Source organism: Ciconia boyciana, chromosome 8, assembly GCF_034638445.1.
Source record: "Ciconia boyciana chromosome 8, ASM3463844v1, whole genome shotgun sequence".
NCBI classification, from domain to species: Eukaryota; Metazoa; Chordata; class Aves; order Ciconiiformes; family Ciconiidae; genus Ciconia; species Ciconia boyciana.
The window spans coordinates 38581866-38602024 of NC_132941.1; the positions used below are offsets into that span (position 1 = coordinate 38581866).

Here is a 20159-nt window from a genome sequence, read left to right on the forward strand (position 1 = left end):
ACAGCAGCTGAAATTTAGAAATCCATCTTGATAAATGAAAAATGTTGCAGATGGGCCCTATCATTGAACTATGGTAAAAACCAGTATTTAAAAAAAAAAAGTCTATTGCTTAAATTAGCGGTGCAGAATCTAAGATACTTGAAATGTTCCTAGCCCCCCCCCAACAGGATAGTTGAATTAGATATTCATTAGCATTTTATATTTCCCCTGAGAATACTTCCCTGATCTTTTTTTTTCTTTTACTGTATGATATCTAGTCATTTTACTTATTTTCACATCCTTTTAAAAACGTTTATTTTAAACACAGCTGCAAAATGACTAAAGGATGATCCTGATGCAAACTTTGACATTTACCAAAAGAAAAAACAAACAAACAAAAAAACCCAAAAAAAGCTTCCAAGCAAACTTTGATTGGCTTCATTCAGACAAGAAACACTGTAATGGGGTTACAGAGTCTGAGAACAGTGCAGAAGAAAAATCATTTTTTTTTTGTGTTGCTAGAATCTAGTAAATGCATGTGAAATTCTACCATAGAGTTTGTTTTCAATCCATGTGGAAGGGAGGGTTCGAGGGAGGGGAGCATTATTACAGTCCACGAGTGGTGTCTCCTCTTCTGAGAGCCCATCATCATAAAGTAAGGAATCGGAAGGTGTGGAAGCCGCAAGATCTAAGTAGTCCTAAGAAGTGAACACAGAAGAAGCTGGGTTAATGTATGTGGCAGCGTTGCTGGTTGGGTATAAAGGCTGAATGTGCATCTGGTTTCTTTAAAACACCTAACTACAGACCTCAGTGCATTTGTCTTTTGATAGTACCTCCAGCACCCGAGTAGGCTCTCCCTTTCTGCAACCATAGCATCTTTGGAAGTATCTGATTTGCCAGAACACTAGACATGCTAGAGACATATTAATACTTCCCTTACTTAATTTTGCATATCGGTAAAATAACCAAGAGGTTAAAGGGCTGTGCTAACTGATTTATTTGACATTCAGTTTCTGTTATGTCTGATATATATGTATGCCTGAAATATATATAGATAGATACATATATATGCTTAAAGGAGAAGATACTCAGATCTCATAATTTTACAAAAGCTATTACATAATCAAGTATAAAATTAGCTGCGTCAATATTGCCAAATAAAGCTTTTGCTGCTGTTGTTCTAAGACTAAATATTTAGGTCAACCATAAGAATTCATAGGTTTTCATCTATGCTGCTGAATTGCTTTGATGCAAAAAACAAATGTGAAGCATTTTCAACTAATCTAAACTATATTTTTTCCTTCCAAATGGCTTTTCCTTTGGAAATTTACTGAAATTATTTAAAAAGGTAAAGTTACCCAATTTTATAAATTGAAAAATCTTCATAATTTTTCATTCGGAAAGGCAAGAAGAAAAATGACTAATTTGTCAAGCTCCATCTTGCATTGGCTTTGGTTTTAATGATGATGAAAATTTCAGAAAACTTGCCAGCCTCTGTATTCCAAGTCTGTCACTGGACATGCAGATTGTTTGCATACTGATTCTCAGCAGCTATAAGTTAGTGGTTGACAAGTCAGAGCAATTGAATGTACGGCCTAGAGCTTTCACTTTGCCATTTTCAATTTAGAACTTATTTTTGTATTCACATTCTGAACAAAATTGTTCCCATTTGTTTATTAGTCCTTTTTGCACCCAATGTAAATGCCATCACATTCTCAAATCTGATAATGGTTGCCGTATTTCCTCTGTTTTTCATTTGTAACTGCCCCCCTTCCCATAACTAGTGATTTAAAAAAAAATAAATTATGTGTTTATGTGCAAGTAGGTATGTATCCATTTTATAAATATATGCAACTTGGACTTATTTTTAGACATCAGCATCCATTCATTCAAAGAAAGTCTATACAGGATTATAATAGTTTTAAAGTAACTCAGAATGGTGGAATCATACGGCTTTCGTATCTCTGTTGCTATCATCATATAACTAGATCAGATTCAAGGAAATACTGCATTCTTCTAGTTCTAGGCTTCTTATGGTTATTTATTCAGGAGTGCAATTTAGGAGTAACTTTTCACAGTATTTTTATTTATTTATTTATTTATTTTAATTTAAGGAAGCTGAACAGAACAAGGATAATTCATCTGCATTTAGGGTTGAAGTCACCAAAGCCACTATATGAAGCAGTACTGCTTTCAAAAAGCTGGGTGCATTTGGAAGAAACTAGATATTTAAATGCTTCAAAATTTGATGAAAAGTAAATTACTTTAAAAAAAAAAAATCATTATTTCTGTATATTCAAACTCAGATGATCACAAAAACTTTCCAAAACTCATGCTTTCCCACACTTACCCTACTCTTCACCATCATTTTCTCTAGTTCCTTGCTGATCTCAGCAAATGTTGGTCTTTTATCGGGTTCTTGCTTCCAACAGCGCAACATCAGGTTGTACCTGTGACCCGCCGCAAGGTAAAAAAAAAAAAAAAAATTGTTAGAAGTGGGTCATGCTTCTGTTCAAATGATTTATGGTATTGAAGTTGAACTGTGGCATGAAGGCCATCCACAAGAACATCAGTCTTTTTGTCGTGTGTTCTGTTGAACATTCCCTTGAATCAACAACTGACATTCACAAGAATGGGCTTTTATTTTCATGAGTTGTTATGAGTTTAAATGATGATGCACTTGGCTGTCCTTGAAGGACTGTAGTCTTAGGTTTCTTTCATTATTTTCACTTTTTCAAAGGACCACCTCACGTATAGGCAGCATGCCAGATTTCTAATTGATTTTGTTTGCACATGACTGAAGAAATTTGTATATCTTCACTGATGTGCATCTCTCAACCTGGAAAACTCTGCTGTTATATCAGAAAGTAGAATTTTGTTCTTCATTTAAATTCTGAAAAGTTTCTGTAAACTTTTCTTCAAAGTGAAGCCTAACCTAAGACTATTTGCACAAACTAACATTCTTTTGATTACTTTTATTATTGTTATTTTAATTATAACTATTCTTAATCTGTCTTTAACTGCCTTCTATGGCATACAGCATGGAAACAAAAGGGAGCAGAATTAAAGTTTTATGGTTGAGTGACTATCAGACAGATATTGGCCATGTTCTGGATGTGAACTCTCCAACCTGTGCCGTTCATGTTATTTTTCTACCTCAAGCGTTTTCAGGACTAAGTGATCTAGTCACAAAAGTGCTCTAATTGTGGAAATAGTTGGCTACAAGAACTACAACAAGGTATTGAAAAATATTGCATTTTTTGCCTCATCCACGATCTCTCTCTTACTTGACTGGATAAAGCGGAGAATACAATTTAAGAAAAATGGTCCCTAAAGTGGGCTCTCAAAAGCTGTCAGAAAAATTTCTGAGTAAAACAGAAAAAAATCTAAACCAGTCAGGAAACCATGATGTGGCTTGAATAAAAAAAGAAATTCAGACATGGTCAGCTTGCCTAACCTAATAATTATCAATGATATAACATATGTTTGAGAAATGAAGTCTTATTCCTTGTTGAGATGAAACAAAAAAAATTAAATATTAAGTATTTGCTAAAGGATATTTGCCAGTGACTCTTGTAAACTGCCCTAAATTCAGAAACCCTTAATGTTTTTTCTCTGTATATAGTACTAAAAAAAATAAAATTATATTATTTATACTGTATTTTCTCAGCCCAGATGTGGCCAAAGCATCCTTCATACTGAAAATCAGTTGAGAGAGATGTCATAGTGATTATAAGCTGGTAACTTTCTAAAAAAACCTGACCATGACCAGATTTGCAGGCTGAACATAAAATTATGCCTCATCTCCAAATGCCATGGAAGAACCATGGAGAGAAGATATTTCACATTGAGAGTGTTTTAATAAATCAGCCAATAAAATATGAACTTTCTCCGAATAGAAAAGAAATTGCCATGGGCTTATCAAGTCACAGAAAATTTGTGTCTTCTAGGGTATAGGTTTCTGGGTCAAGGTATCCTTTCTCCTATGTAATACCAGGACAACTAATAGACAATGACTGTGGTTCTCATTTGCAGAAAAGTACTGAAACATTTTCCTCAATATTTCAGCTAGCGCTGTGTTTTATGAAATTCTCCTCCTCACCTCACCCTCAAAAGTTTTGAATATTCAAACACGTTTAATTGTTTGGCAAGTGTGTTATTCGGTATCCTACAAATATTTTTGACGTAGCTGCAAGCAGTCAGTTGACAGTTCTTTTCCTGCACTTTACAGTTCAGTAATTTCATTACATTCTTTTGAGCACTACATATTTTGATTATACCTCTGAGATATACAGAATAGTATTTATGTGGTATTTATTTAAACCTTTTTTAAAAAATGTATTTATTCAAGAGATGTTTCATGAATCTAATCAGATCAAGAGCTACTTACATTTCTTCACTGCAGTTTTCTGGTCTTTCCATTCTATAGCCTGTTTTTAGGAGGTTAAAGAGTCTTTCAGGAGCAATACCTGGGTAGGGATTGCCTCCCAATGTTACAATCTCCCACAGCAGAACTCCAAATGACCATCTGAAAAAGAGAAAATTAGCTTTTATTTAGAGTGGTAGTTTTCAAGAGCTTAGTTTGGCTTTCACCCAACAAATCTCCTTCTAGTGTTTTGAGAACCCAACCAAATTCAAGACATTGCTGAGCCAGAGGGGCCGTACAGATGCATATAGGACCATCCTTGTTCCCAAATACTGTTCATTAAAAGGATTAGCAAGCAAGACAGTAGAGAAAAGGGATACCCCTCTTTTATCCATTGACAAAAGCTAACTGTATCCTTGGAAGGCCCATATTCTCTAGACAGCAGAAAGAGAAAGTCCTTCCCATGGTGGCCTAGCCCAAAGGCTTGTTCCTCTTCTGTACAGTGCTCCTGGAAGTGCCTCTCTTTTTCCTTTGGCTACAGAGTGAGTCTAACCTCCCTAATTAGCCCTTATAGTCCTGTTCAGAAATAATTGTCTAAATTTACACAGGTTGGCTCAACCAGTTACCAAGGGACTGGTTTGCTGTCTTGACTCTGAGGTTGTGTTTCTTTACATGCACACTGTGTTTATTTCAATCATAAGCAACGCCTTTGATTTCAGCTGGTCTGTTGGGCCATTTCAGTGATCCAGGACTTAATTTTCTTCTTAGAGTTGATGAAAGAAGAGGAAAGAATTTATTCTGGAAATACCAAATGCCTAAAATATAGTTTAACATAGAACAGAAGACACTGTTTTCTGAAATGAACAGAAGAAATGGTGACTTTTTTTAACCTACTTTATTGATGAGCTCAAACAAAAAGACCTTGCTCAATGAGTTGGAAATATTTAGATAGATTAAATTAGTCCATTTTTGGAGGGCACGCCAGGAGAAGAGAGGCAAAAACGTTTTTCATTCCTTAGTGGAAAGCTTTTTCGAGACACAAAAGCTACAGATTACTCTGAATCTGCTCAACTGACAGAACTGCCAAAATTTGGATGTTCAAAATGAAGGAAATGAGCCAACATGGTTTCACTCAAAGGGAATATTCAATGGGATGCATCTGGAAGCAAAATTGCATACAATTTATGACAAATGTTAGCTTTTGTGCTCTCATCATTGGGTAATTTCTGTGAAAACTCCACTTTTAAGAAGATTTTAGGAAGAGTAACACACCTAATGCCAAACCAAACAGCAGCGTCTAATTCCCTTTGAAAATTCAATCACACAAATTTAGCCACAAACCTCACCTCCTGTCTGACTACATTCTACCTGTGCTTCTCACATTTTAAAGAACAACAGTAACCCCAACAGTACAGCAATAAAACTTCCAAAATGGGCAGAGAAGCCAAACTGAGTCTCACACAGTCCTAAGTGGTATGCTGCAGTTTTTCTCCCTGATGCCATTCATTGAATTAATTTTTAATCACTCTGCACATCCTTGAAAGCTAATGAATATTTATAGCATTTTCATACACTTTATTAATATACCTCCTCATACCCTTTTTGAAGCCAATTATGCTCTGCCATGAAGTTATAATTCTGTCCATGATTAATTCAAATAAACTTCGTAGTGCGGCAGGTTTTATTTTTAAAATCCACCTCTTCTGCTTAAGAGGAATTTTACAGAATATGGAAGGAGGGATCAGATGAGTAATTTCTTAATTAAAGTTGTTTAGTAAAGGGGCATATTAGAACAGAATGCTGTAGAATGCTGCAATGCTTTCAAATCATTATACAAATTAAGTACGATGGGAGGAGAAATGGGAGATGAAAAATTTCCCATTGTGCTGTGTTTATTGCTGAATAAAAATGTGATCAGTAAAAGCCAGGAAAGAAAAATATAATGTGAAGAGGAAGACAGTAGCTAGCTTTCCACTGATGTCATTGACCTCTGAAGCAAAAAGGGATTTTGTAAATGCTGGCAAGTGGTACTGCTATTAAGCACTGCTAACCACTAAATATATGGAAAGGCTTTAGAAGGAAGAGGCTGGAAAATAGAAACGCAGAGTATCAGAAAAAAAGAGCATATTGGAATGGTTGTTGAGTATATTAATATATATGTTCACCTAAAATATAACTGCGTCACCACAAACAACAAAGAATATTCATAAAATAATGTTTTCCGTGAGTGTAATTATCTAAAATAACAATCGGTGCTGCAAAAAAGTACTTCATTTATCAGCTTGCTGCTGTTGCAATGGCATTTGTGGAACCTAGTGCTGGAGAGGATTTGCTTTGCAACTCTCTATGTGTGTCTCAGTTCTGTTCTGTAGGGACTTGGCTAAATTAGGAGCTGCTATATAACGCTCTTAGATTACTTCATGTATAATGACATGAATAGTGAAGGTGACCTCACCAGTGAGTCAAAGGCACCATGTAAGTGGCAGATTTTAGACCTTTTATGCCATTGTATTGAAGCAGACCTACAAAGCACAATGCAATGCTCTGTTGAGACTACCTGATGCATCTCCAAGAAAGCTGGTAAATGAGCATGGCTTTACACAGAGATACTAATCCAGATCTGGGAAGTGATAAAGCTACACAGCACCAGCGTGCTGCCCAGGGCTCTGAGCTAGCTTGTTTGACGCCAGCTGGGCAATCTCTGAGTGCCATTGTATCACATGTACAAGAGATGGGCTCCTGGGCTTAATAGCAGCCTATTAGGAAAACAAACGGGGAGGAATGTTACTGGATCCAGAAGATCAATCAACAATCAAAGAAGAGGCAGTTACGTGACAACACAATCTGTTCTGGCCCCAAACCATAGTGACAAATCTGTTTTGCAGAAAATGAAGAAATTAAGAATATGCTAAGAAGTTTTTAGAAGAATTTTAACAATTCTCTGGGAAAAGTCATTGTAGAGAAGCAGGTCAGCACAATGGATACTCCGAGGAGGATAAAAAGAGACGCAGAAAAACATGTAAGCAGACCTAAGTAAAAGTTATATTCTCCTGAGAATTACACCAATCTTTTTTGTTTTCTTACTCCAAGTGAAACAAAGTAAAAGAAAATATTTTGGAAATTCATTTTGTAAGGAATTTCCAAGGCAAGCAAAATATTTTATTTCACTAAAATTGCTCTGACCTGCAAAGGGAAGAGTAAAAAGTGAATGCAAATAATTTTAGAAGTACAAATCAAAAGGCTCCTATTTGCACATACTGCTGTTATCAAAGTGTTTTTCCCCAAAGTGAAACGTCATTGAGACTGGCATGTTTTAGTCCATTTGAGTTTAATGAAAACATTACTTTAGTCAGATTCTCTTTCAAGGGAAACTTGGAAGGTATCAAAATGCTACCTAGCAGAAAATCAGGCATAAGTACTGCTGCTTTTGCAGTCCCTTAGAGGTTTTTCTCCTAAATAAATAATACTTAGTTTTACAGTGTCTGCCTGGTGACTAGTCAGTCACAAGCGTCATTCATCCCAGAGAGAAAGAAATGGAAGTATCTGATCCTGAGTTAAATGTATACAAACACTCCTCTGCCTGGCTCCCTGCTTATCAGATGTGAAAGAACCACAGCTTAGCTGCGGTTGCTTTGCCACCTAGTCATCCCAGGTGGAGATAGGAGCATATCCATCTTCAGGATCTCTGTTTCCCTAATCATGCAAATGAACTTGCATCTTGGCGCTGGAACTGGACTATTCCCCTAAGGTCTGAGCTGGCTGTCATTAAAATTAATTGGAGTTTTGTCATTGATTTCAGTAGGAGTGAGGCCAGGTGTTAAATTCTTCTTCCCACCCCATCCCTCATCTGTCAGCAAGGGTTATAGACAATTGATGAACAGGAACTGGGAAGTTTGGGTATGACCATTATCTTTAGCAAAGACTAATAATTTGTGTCTATATATTCAAAGGCAACCATGGCACATGAACAGATGCAACCCTTGTTGATTTCAACAGGACTTATGTACCTAAATACCTCTGATAATCTTTTCTTCAGGTTTTATTCAGCAGCAAAGATTTTATGTATCATTGCCAGGTGATGGTGCCATCCAAGCTGTGTTCTTCATGTTTCTTTGTAAGAGTAACAGCTTTGGCTACTATGTACCTTGTTGTGCTTCCTCCCTGATCTCTTTAAACAAATACATAAACCACAAAGAATTCAAGTATTTACACTTACACATCACTTTGTGTTGTATAGATATGATCAAATAGGGACTCTATGGCCATCCATTTAACAGGTATCCGACCCTAGGAGGAAAAAAAAGCAACAATGCAATTACGGGTCAGAAAATTAAGTTTCCAAGTGGAAAACCAAGGTATTTATCTTCAAAACTGTAACAGATACTCTACCCATACTCTAATTAATTTCCAATGGACTGAATGATTTGGCATTTCATAAGAAAAACAGTGAGGAGAACAACGGTAAGAGTTTTTAAAATCACTCATTCATTTCATTCCACACATTTCAGTAATCTAATTACGTACAATAAAGTGTTGTGGTTTTTTCCAGATGGTCACCAGTTTAAGTTAGATAAACTCAACTCTCCTCTTAACAAAGAGCTTCACCCAAAGAGTTATATTCTTCAAACATGAATGTCTGTCTTCTAACAGGATATACCCCATTGCTTTTGGGAAATGTGCAAATGCAAAAATGATGGGGAACGATGATTAAAGAGGAAGAGCTGTCTCATTTATATCAGGGATGATGCATAAATGGAAGCACCTAGACGTTAAGACACCTTAGGTTTTAGAACTGTACCTGGACAGTCATATTTGGCTACTGGTTACTAAAACGGATCTACAAGTTGCTACTTTCCACTGGCAGAAATTCATTTATAGAATCCGAGAAATCTGCTCCAGATATTCATGAAGATCTGGCTTTGCAAAATTTCCAAGATGTTTCATAACCTTCACAATATCACTAGCATTCATATGCCTTACTTCTTGTTCTCATAAAATTCATATATATATATATGCAACAATTGCTTCAGTAGGATTTGAAACTTGTCCTTCTTCCTTCCTCTCAATTTTTTCTCTTCCCTGTTTCCCAATGCAAGCAGACAGATGCTTGTTAGGCTCTGAAGAATACTACAGTGATGAGTGTCTCAGAAGTAAAGAGGAAAATATCCATTCAGTACATCAACACCCTGCCAAATAAAATGAAACTGCCTTTATGTAAATGCATCATTCTTAAAATAGAGCAACTGGTGTAGATCAATGGAAAACACATACATCAGAAGATAGCTAAATGAACGTGGCAAAGCCCTTTTACACATGATCATGTCTTCCAAAAGGTTTTTTTTCTTTGCAACTTATTTTGACTTACGAAACATTCACACAAACTGGCCTGAAAAATCAGGGAAAGCTGAACTGAAAATTCACAGTATCTTTTCAAAATCTTTTTCATAAAATTCTAAAATTTTCACATGCAAAAAATTCTGTTGGCAACTCTTTCATATTAAGTCATAGAGGGAACTGAACCAACACTACTCATCTTAGAAAGAGTCAATAGAAAGTAGGGTTAGTGAACGTCACAGGCTGGCCTGGGATTGACTTGTAAAAGTTCTGCTGATGTCAGTGACAGGTGGATGTAAACAGGCAGAAAGCAGGATTTGGCTTGCTGTATTGGACAGTATGTTTTACAAGAATAAATAAATGGCAAGCCTTAACTTATCTTCTTAGTCTCAAAGTTATTATGCTCGAGAGTTTCTTTTCAGGGAAGTAGTGATGTGACTCAACTTGTTTTTCCATCAAATTTCCTTTGCACAGTCCTACAGCTGAAACGTTAACTGTATGCTGAATCCTGCCATGAGCACTGCGAGCAGACAGAACTGCATCTAGGTACTTGACAATAATTTACTGTGGCAGGCAAAACAGAATTGCTTTAACTGACCTCTGGCAGGTAGCATTAGCTTCTAATCTACCCCGACCTGTGATGTACCATTTTGATTAAGATTTGGTATCTTTCATACATTTGGAAGTATTTGTAGGAGTCCTTTGCTTCAAGTGTTCTGCATAGATGTGATAACTCCTGAAATTAGGATCTTTATAGAAATTGTCTGCATTTTTTTCAACTCCTTGGGATTTTTTTTGGTTTATATTTTTAATTATAAATAGGAAAAGAGAGAAGAATGGTGGGGTTTTTTGTTTGTGTTTTCAAGCAGTGTGCTGAGGAACTGGATAAATGAGAGGGCCCACCTCATTTAAAAATGGGCTGCCCTCTATCTGTAAAAAGGTTAATAGTTAAAAGCTCCTGCAATGAAAAAAGGTGTCATTCTTCTGTATTTACATTAACAAAACACATGCTATTTTTAAGCATCCTGTGTGAACTCTCTAGCCTTAAGAAATAATTTATTACAGACTATTTGGCACATCGTTTTTACGAAACAGCAGATCTCATCCTACTCTTTACATATTGTCTTGCAACTTTTCACAGGATCACAGAACCGCTGAGGTGGGCAGGGACCTCACCCCTCTGTGCAGAGCAGGGTCAGCCACAGCAGGTTTCTTGAGACCATTTCCAGCCAGGTTTTGAATATCTCCAGGGATGGAGATTCTCTGGGCAGCCTGTTCCAATGTTTGATCACTGTTATGGTAAAAAAGTTTTTCCTTTTCTTTAAATCGAATTTCTCATATTTAAAATAGCACCCATTGTCTCTTGTCCTGTCACTGGGCCACACTGAGAAGAGCCTGGCTCTGTTGGCTTTATTCCCTCCCATCAGGTATTTATACACATCAATAGGATCCCCCTGAGCCCTCTTTTCTCCAGGCTAAACAAACCCAGCTCTATCAGCCTCGCCTTGCATGCCAGATGCTCCAAGGCCTTAATCATCAGTGACCCTTCTTTTACTTCTATTAACTTTTACATATTAGAAATAAATTGGTTTTGTTGACAAGTCAACAAAAAGAGGTGGAGGAGGTAATGGTGACTTAAATATGATACATTTTTTTACACATATATATATTACTGTCCCACTGATTAAGCTCATAATTTTGTTCATCTTCATTTTTATTTCTTTAAAATAGAGAATTATTCTAAGTTAATAAAAAATAGTTACTATCTTTTTCTTCTGTGCTCAAGTCCTGCAGTATAAATTCATCCTCTTGATTAGGTAGTAATTCCCACTACTGTTTTTAATGTGCACTGTACCTTGCTCCTCTTGACATATGAATCTTCTTCATATACATCACGGGAGAGGCCAAAATCAGAAATCTTCATTTTGCGCCCTTCTGCCACCAACACATTTCTGGCTGCTAAATCACGATGGACAAGCTTTTGGAAGAAACCAATAATAGTGTTTATGCTTCTTGCGGAGGAACTGACTGCTGACATGCCCATCTATCACAAGGACAGGCTCAGATCACTATTACACTGCCCTACCTTCATTTCTGCAAGGTACTGCATTCCTCGTGATATCTGCCACGCAAATGAGATCAGATCTCCCATTGTTAAGGCTCTCTCATCAGGGTTATCCAAATAACTTGAATTTCTGTTGCCATCACTACCCACGTAGCTTGGTCCTACTTTTCGACTTTCCCTGAGAAAACTGCGCAAGGAGCCATATTTAGCATATTCCACAATTAAATACAGCGGGCCTGAAATAAACAAACACACTGGTAAGTAAACAATTAATAGATCCGCCCCCCCCCCCCAAAAAAAAGTCTCTTCTAATCAACACGTTGTTTTGAACAGTGAGAGGCTCCAGACGCCTCTGGCCTTCAGTAAAAGGCACTGAATCAGCCATGGAAACATAGATTATTTTTAGCTTACATCCTCTATGCAAAGTGAATAAGTTTCAGCCTAAATCAAAGCAGAATTCAGGCTCTTGCCTATATTCCCTCATCTAGATAATTTGAGACTGAACAAACAGACAACCTTCTTGCCAATCAGACCTGTGAAACAGCCCAACTTAGAGAAACTTTTAAAAAAAATTAAAACGAAAATACTTTTCTGGAGTGTGTGATACTGAGCTCACAAATCATCTGCTAATTCCAGTGTTGTATTTAAGGTGCCTTTTCAGAGCACTTAAAAACATTCTGACATTTCAATCCATTAGTTTCTCCTCCCCATTACCCACATGAATAATATCCACTCAGTGCTTTAATGCTAAATACATTTGTCTGCTGTATCAAAGCCCTCCCACCCCATACGCTAATGAATTAACTTGATATTTATTAAAAGCCTGTGACTCAGAAACAATTCACTTCCTTTGGGATGAAAAAATACATTGTATTTAAAAGAAAAAAAAAAAAATCCCACCCTGCTGGTTCATTACCTTACTAAGACTCAGCGATGACTCAGTCCTGAATTATATTCTCTGTCTACAACTAAAAGTGCCACTTGCAAAGAAGGCAGACCTTTGCCCAAGGTTGCAACATGCATACTGTGATTTTAGGCTGCATAATTACAGATGCAAAAGGAAGAGAAGAGTGCGATGCAACTTCATTTAACATGAACAGAAATTATTCAGATTAATTTCTATGCACAACAATGAAAATTTGCTTCATTGGCAGTTTATAATACATGCGTCTGAAAATTTTCCCCCTTGAAATATACCTTTCAATGACTGTGGCTTTTAGCAAATATTTCACAACAAGAGGAAGACAATAATTTTGTGACAGAGAAGGACTGAGTATCAATCTAACTATCCAGCTATATTTTAACAAAAGGATCTGTAGTTGTCTTTTTTTGTTGTTTTTTTTCAAAGGGAGATCTCATTCCCTGGCTCAGGCCTCAAAGCATTGTTTTGGTATGAATAACAACAACGATAATGAAAACCCCATTAAACTTTAAATATAACCCACATTTGAAAACACTTACTGAACATCAACATAATATAAAAATATATATTGATTGGAAGGGACTTTGTAGTAGATTGATGAAATTTAAAATAGCTTCAGAATCAAAATGCGTATTGAAGAAAACCACAGGAAGAATGCTTAATTACACTGAATTAGCATTTCCCCTTCCCTTCAAAACATTGCTTTTCTTGTATGTCCCTCATTTTTTCAGATAGCAGCAAATTTAAAAGGTGCTCAGCAATTATTAAGCAGTGGTCCAAACCCATCAACAAACTGCTCTTTATTTCCTTGCTTGACATTTTCATCTTAATAACAAGCTTCTAATATTTACCATCTTGACTGCAGGCTCCATAAAGTTTGATGACATGAGGATGGTTCACCTGTTTCAAAAGGTTGAACTCTGAAAGCAGATCTCGCAGCTCACTCTGGGAAGCATTTTCTGCAGAAAGTGTCCAAACACAGAGTTGTGGTTAGGAAAGCATTACTCAAGAGTTCTGTATGCGCTGTCTGAAGTATGACATCAGCCATTTCTCCTGGAATTGGCAAGGGGTTGGAAAACTCCGTACTTCCCCACAGAAGAGAAATTTCCCATCTCCACTGTCCTGCAGTCATTCATATCAGAACCAAGGGAATGGGACTGCTGCTGTTCTGGCTTGGTAATCTGCTATCATCATCACTCTGCCCTGATACAAATGACTACAGAAGGAGTAGGTCAGCCAAGAATGAGGACCAGAGTCTGTAATGTCTTGCAGATGCCATGAAATTATCACAGACCTTTTCTAGTGTTCTAAAGCAACTTTTTAGGGTGAATCAGTGCAATTGAAGCTTCAGAAGCATATGAAAGCCAAGATTTTATGTTGATCAAACAAAAAAGACTCGCTCAGTTAACTCCCATTATATAGCCCTCCTCCTCCTCCTCCTCAATACATTTTCTGACGGAATAAAAATCCACTAATCTACTGGCTTACACTTGCAGCACAGCTCCAGATTTAGAGTTCAGAAGCTAAACGTACAGTTCAGATTGATTTTACTGGGAGACATGGATGCAGACTTCGCTGATGCCAGTGGGAATTGTGTGACAATATATAGCCCCTAGAGGCTTTCTTAGCCTTTCAAGCATTTTGTTTTTGCAGAAGTCTTCTGACTAACAAACTTCCTCTTTGAACGCACTGGGGCTTGAAGGAGATCTTTAGTCATAAAGACACCATAGGTCAGAGATAACCCTTTTTCTACCTTATCCTTCATCTCTCTGACGCACAGAACCTCCCTGGATAGTTCCTACAGAGTGTTATTACTGGGAAGTTGACAAGTGATGTGGTCACCTTTACTTAAGGCTAATAAAAAACAAGCTCAGCTTCTGATCTTTGGTACTGTACTGTATGTTTTTCCATAAGAGCTGTAAGCACCAAAGGATTTATTTACATATCCATTTAAAATACGCATGCTAAGAAGTTTGCCCTGGTAATGATAATTTTTTATTCTGTTCTACTATAAGTTTGTATTGGTACTATATGTTTTTATCTGCCATATATTATATTATAGTCTGAACCTCCACTCAGACTTCAGAGTCTTCTGCCCCAGGGAGTGCAAGATCAGATGGTCTCTCACTACTGATAGGAACTAGAAAAAATATGCATTTATGTAAAACAAAAATGAACAACATCAGCTTAATGCCTGTGAGAAAGTCCTATTTTTATGTCTCTGGACCTGTGTAGCATATGCAAGAACAGAACAAAGTTCCCCATGTACCATGCCTGTTTGTCTGCTGGAAGAACAACCTTTGATAGTGCACAAATGGCGACAATTAGCTCCGAAGCTTTATCCCCCTTGTTTTTACAGATTTTGAATAATGTCTATTTACGTATTGGTTGGTGTTTTCCCCTTTAATTTTATTGTAATGAGGGCATTCATATCATGCAGGAGGTCAGATTTAATTCATATGAGAAAAGTGGTAATAATGGGCTGAAAATTTATCCCTCTGTTCCTTTAAACCTCCATCCATAGCTCCAAGACTATTTTGGCTCATCTAATTACTTACTGCTCCTTGTTCCCTTCCCCAGTACATAATGCCGAGTTGACAAAGTAGGAAGAGACCTACCCAGGTCTGTTTTTAACCACAGATTGTGCCCATCTACACAGCTCAGGCAGGAGATATGTTTTCTGCAATAAGCAGAAGGCTTTCTCCGTTAACGTACTGGTAATACATAACATTGCCTTTTAAAGATCAGGCAGTGTAGAGTCCCTAATACTTGGACAAATTACCCCCTTTGCATCTGTTACAGGGAAAGAATGGGTGATGTTGGCCTGATCCAAAATACCTGTCCTTTATACTTCCTGAGAGCATTATAAAGACCACTGTGAACTAATGCAATGTTTCTTATACTTGAGTTGTCATGTGTTAACAGTAAAGTTAAACTGATAACAACAGATAAATATTTGCAGAATGACAAATGTTCTCCACAGTCAAGTTGGAAAATGGAATTTCAGGTGACTATCTGCAATATAATTTACATTACAAAGGGATTCATTAGAGCCTGAAGTATTACTGTAAATGTCAGATCAATTTATTAAAATAAGGTGCTTAAAATAAAGGATTACTCCTTTGCATTATCAATTCTGTCAATTCTTTCCTTCATAATAGCTAGGGAAAGCTGAATGCTAAATTATCTGCAAGTAAAAGCAACTTTTTTACCATTATGTCTTGGAATCTTCACTCAGTCACATGTTGTTGATGAAAATGTGCTAGAAAAATCAGTGACATTAAGTGCACAAATAAATATGAAATGAAATTATTACTAAGGCTATTCTATTGATAATGATATACAGGCTGTTACTTGAATGTTACAAGTAATAGTTGACTAGTCTTCACTTCTGAAAAGGCTTAGTTCCTAGATTTCCTGCATACGACCTGTTCTCCACTGAACCTCTTGCAATGCAGGCATGCACTTCATAACGCATTTATTTCTTTGGTAAAATGATGGGATATGCAGCATCCTTGCTCTCAAGCAGCAAATGACGTGTTGGGTTTTTTTTTTAAAACCAATCTTGCATATAATAGAAATGGTAATAAGTAGTATAACAGTCTCCTATAATTACATGCTTTTACTTATAAGCAGCAGTGAATGGTTGAGGTCATTCAGCTAAAGCTAGCAGCCCAGCTAAAGGAATCTTCTTGCATCCATAAGCCTTTCTGAAGGTTGTTTCCCCTCTTTGTCTCATATATTCCTAGGTGCCTGATATGTAGAGACTACATGCACATATGAATTAGTACACAAGATGGTAGAGAAGGACACAATTTTCTTTCCATATCTATTTAATCTTTCAGGCTGTGGTGAATAAATGGCCTTCTGAAGGAATTGGTTTAAGCATTTCCACTGACCTCCTTCACTATGATTGCATGTCTTGTGAAGTCCTTATGAGAAACCAGGCTCAGACATTAGATATGTAAAATCTATACTCATATATATAACTGTAAAGGTGGCAAAAGCCACGCATTACAACAGCTTCCACCTGAAACGTACAGTAATACTGGAGACTTTCTACTTCAGAGACCAAGAAAAACCATTATTTTTGTCATGTTTTTCTTTCAGTGCAATTTCTGTTTCTATATGGGAAAGAAGCAGGTATATTTGGGGCAGAGATGGGGTCAAGAGCTCAAGGTCTCACGTTATCATCTCAACATTATCTAGGCATACTTTTTTTCCCCCAGCTTTAAAGTCTTAGGGAAAACTGAAGACAACAGGAGACAGCACTGGACTATTCAAGCCAGTTTGACAGAGCTCCTAGTAATTGAAAAGCAGATCAGAAAGTATAAAAGTAGATGGAATTCTCAATCAGAAAAGTAACTTAATAGGTCTATTATGTCTCTTGACACAATTATAACATGTTTTATTTAAAAAGCTTTGTCAAAGAGAACTGGGTAGAGGGAAAAAAAATAATCAGAAAGCTTTAACAAGCCCTTGCAATATTTCCATCAATGCCAAACAAAATTAAATACATTTCCTATGTTACGTCAGAGGCTCCTTGCACATCATGAATTAGAATTTGTGGTAATTACTTATTTGGATCAACGTGATGCTAGCTCCTAAAGTAAGAAATCTGTCAGAATATAAAAGAATGGAGACTGTGACAATTAATGGTTGGTTTTAGCTGACCTTTTACCTTCATGCTAGCCCCTCTTAAAATCCATTCAGAGGTTACAACAAATAGTTTTCAAATCATTTCAGACCCAGATGTGAATGTACCTTTTAGCATTTTCACTGCCACAGTGGTATAGCCTGCTCTTCCCTTGAGTCGGAATGCTGTTGCCTTGACGACCTTTCCAAATTCTCCTTCTCCAAGAGTCTTGCCCAGAACCAGATTCTTCCGAGGGAATTCCCACTTCGGATCTTCCTGCAGGAGAGAAAAGGAACCCTATAAGATGAAGCAAGAAAAGGAGTGGCTAGCTGCACCCAAGGCAGTCGAGAACATTCTTCAGGAGTAGGTACACTTTGGTGTACAATGTTTGGTTGCTCTTTTTATCCATATCAGTGTATTCCTATAAAAGCTTCAGAACCTCTAGGTATTTTGAAAGTGTTTTTCCATTACCTTGAAATCACCTACTTCAAAACAGGCTGTACATGTAGTCTATGGATAATGGATTATATTTACAGGTCTGGGAAATTGGATACAAATGAAATATGAAGTGATACAGGATAAATGTTTGCTTTCAGAATAACTATGAATATGTGACCTTGGACTTCACAGAGAAGTAAATCAGTTTTACTCACAGAATAAGGCTTTCCCTTAAGAGTTCATCAGAGGCAACAAACCTCCCCTTAAGAGATTAGCGTTATTAAGCCTTACGGTTGCAAAATTATGACAGATGTACAAACCAGACAAGAAATTAAAGTGAACAGAGCACAAGGTCCGTGAAGACCTCAATATCTAACATCCAAATAGATTTGACGTTCATATGTCATATAAAGCGGCAGTGTTTCTCTAGCGTGTCGGTCCATGAAAACGTACCAGCTGGCAGGCATCCTGGATAGTATGTGATTCAACACAGAAAAAAATAGATTAAAGGTATGATAGCGTGACTGGGAAAAAAGCCTTAAAATGTGGGTAAAACTCACACTCCAAATGACGCCTACACTCTGTTTTGTTTTAAACCTACCCTTGTTGTGATACTATGGCTCATCACAGAGACTACAAACCTAGTGATTATTAGTATTTAATTGGACAAAGTAAAACCACACTACTGTCAAATGTAGAGTTACATTTAGAAAAATACATTGGCTCAAATTAGGCCTAAGTTGTTACATTATATTAAAACATAACAAAAATAGAAGAATACATGGTTTATCCAATTACTCATTAAGTATCTTCAGTTCCCTGCCTGTACATGATTTCTGTTTTAGTTATTTGAGTTGGATATTTCTACGAATAGATTGTGTCTCTGTAACATTTTCTGCATGCATAAACATTCTTTAGGAACAAGACAGACATAGAAAAAGAGCATGCAAAATGACATCAGGCTTACTGGTATTTTAAAGGTGTCTACAGACACCTGGTTCTCCATGGAATCTAAAGAAGGCCGGCGGACATTAGTAGAAGAATAACTGATGGGGTAGGACTGGGCTGGGCGCCGGAATGTCATTTCTGCGGATGCAATAGGTGGCTTTGGAGAATTCTTGTGGTAACGATGGATGAAATAGGAAGAAAGCAGCACGGAGATGATGAAGGACAACAGCACTGCCCCTGCTATCACAGTCTTGCATACGTCATCGCATAGTTGCTCTGTGGACCAAGAAGAGCTTCTTAGAACTTTGCTTGTTGTCTCCTACTTTCCGATTGGGCAGTGCACATGACACACACAGGTGTGACAGAAACAGAACTCAAAATAATTTAAAAACCTAGAGGAAAACCTAACAGCTAATTCTCAATGAAATCTGAGAATTTGCAAATATGCCCACTGCACCTACTAATTCTTTTTTTATTTTGGACACCAGCGGGTAATTGTTTGCCTAACTGCCTGGGTAAATGTAAGGATAGGTAGCTTGACTCCATATTCCTTATCTTTACAGGCATAGGCTACTTGTGACACTCTTCTTTAAGACTCAGCCTACCATATATTGATCTTCTGATACCACTTATCTCTCTGGAGACATATGACTGAATTTTGCTTGTGGACAACAGTTTATGTTAGAGCCATTCAACCCATCAAATAAAATCTTCTTCAAATGCGAGCTTAATTCATTATGTTGATTGTTAGGCATTAAAGAATATTTATCTTCTTTTTAGATTATAAGGACACTTAGAATATTTCTGCTTTGTATTTAACAAAATAACTATTTCTGAAAACATTGCCTAATGCTGCAACTGCTTCTAAAGTAAGATGCGTTTTTTCCTCCCCATTTACTACTTCCCCTTTTGCAGAAGCACTTTTAGTGTCCTACTTTGGAAACTAAGTTTCTTTAAGCCTGTGTGCCCTTAGACAGCATTCCCAGGGAGTCACTTCCAGAAGAAACTGAGATCCAAAATACCAAAATACAGTCCTTGCGCTGTTGTTCATCAGATAATCCTGACTTCAGATACATCGGTAACTTAGCTACATCTGCAACCTGTACCCCAGAAATGAGTGGAAACAGCACAATATCTTTCTAGAATTAAAAAGAAAAAAAAAAAAAAAGGCAAAAGCAAGAAGCTTTATGCTTCCTCTTTTTCTTCTTATGCCTATAGAAAATTTACTCCAAAGAGTAAACTGAGATATATTCCAAACAATTCAGTTTTAAAGATGCAAAATATTTTGTGTTACATTTATTATTAGCATTTTTTTTGGAAAAAAACCCCAAACAGTACTTAATCCTCATCAGTCTTTTTCAAACAACTCTGTGGAGCTTTTCTGTTTAAACAAAGGTCAATGAAAAAAGTAATCCATTCCTCCTCCTAACACAATGGGTGCTGGCTATCTCTGACATTCTGAAGCTGAGAT

General features: G+C 36.9%; 1 protein-coding gene and 1 long non-coding RNA gene across 6 annotated transcripts in view; one reads left to right on the forward strand and one right to left on the reverse strand.

The window, feature by feature from the left end:
* Positions 1–19281, forward strand: part of LOC140656203 (uncharacterized) — a 36663-nt gene extending 17382 nt beyond the window's left edge. For 2 of the 5 annotated variants that reach the window (XR_012044009.1, XR_012044012.1), the window contains exons 4-5: positions 10821–10978; positions 13532–15913. This is a non-coding gene — a long non-coding RNA (uncharacterized lncRNA). Of the gene's footprint in view, positions 1–10820; positions 10979–13531; positions 15914–19251 lie in introns of those variants that run through there. The other 3 variants (XR_012044011.1, XR_012044013.1, XR_012044014.1) reach the window with 2 other exon arrangements.
* The window catches only part of RET (ret proto-oncogene), an 84294-nt gene that overhangs the window by 2190 nt on the left and 61945 nt on the right, over positions 1–20159 (reverse strand). The window contains exons 11-19 of the mRNA XM_072871626.1: positions 18708–18964; positions 17431–17578; positions 13518–13625; positions 11766–11980; positions 11535–11657; positions 8562–8632; positions 4370–4507; positions 2330–2429; positions 530–677 (exon numbers count right to left, since the gene is read on the reverse strand). Of these exons, the coding sequence (XP_072727727.1) occupies positions 530–677; positions 2330–2429; positions 4370–4507; positions 8562–8632; positions 11535–11657; positions 11766–11980; positions 13518–13625; positions 17431–17578; positions 18708–18964 (1308 nt within the window). The remainder of the gene's footprint in view (positions 1–529; positions 678–2329; positions 2430–4369; positions 4508–8561; positions 8633–11534; positions 11658–11765; positions 11981–13517; positions 13626–17430; positions 17579–18707; positions 18965–20159) is intronic.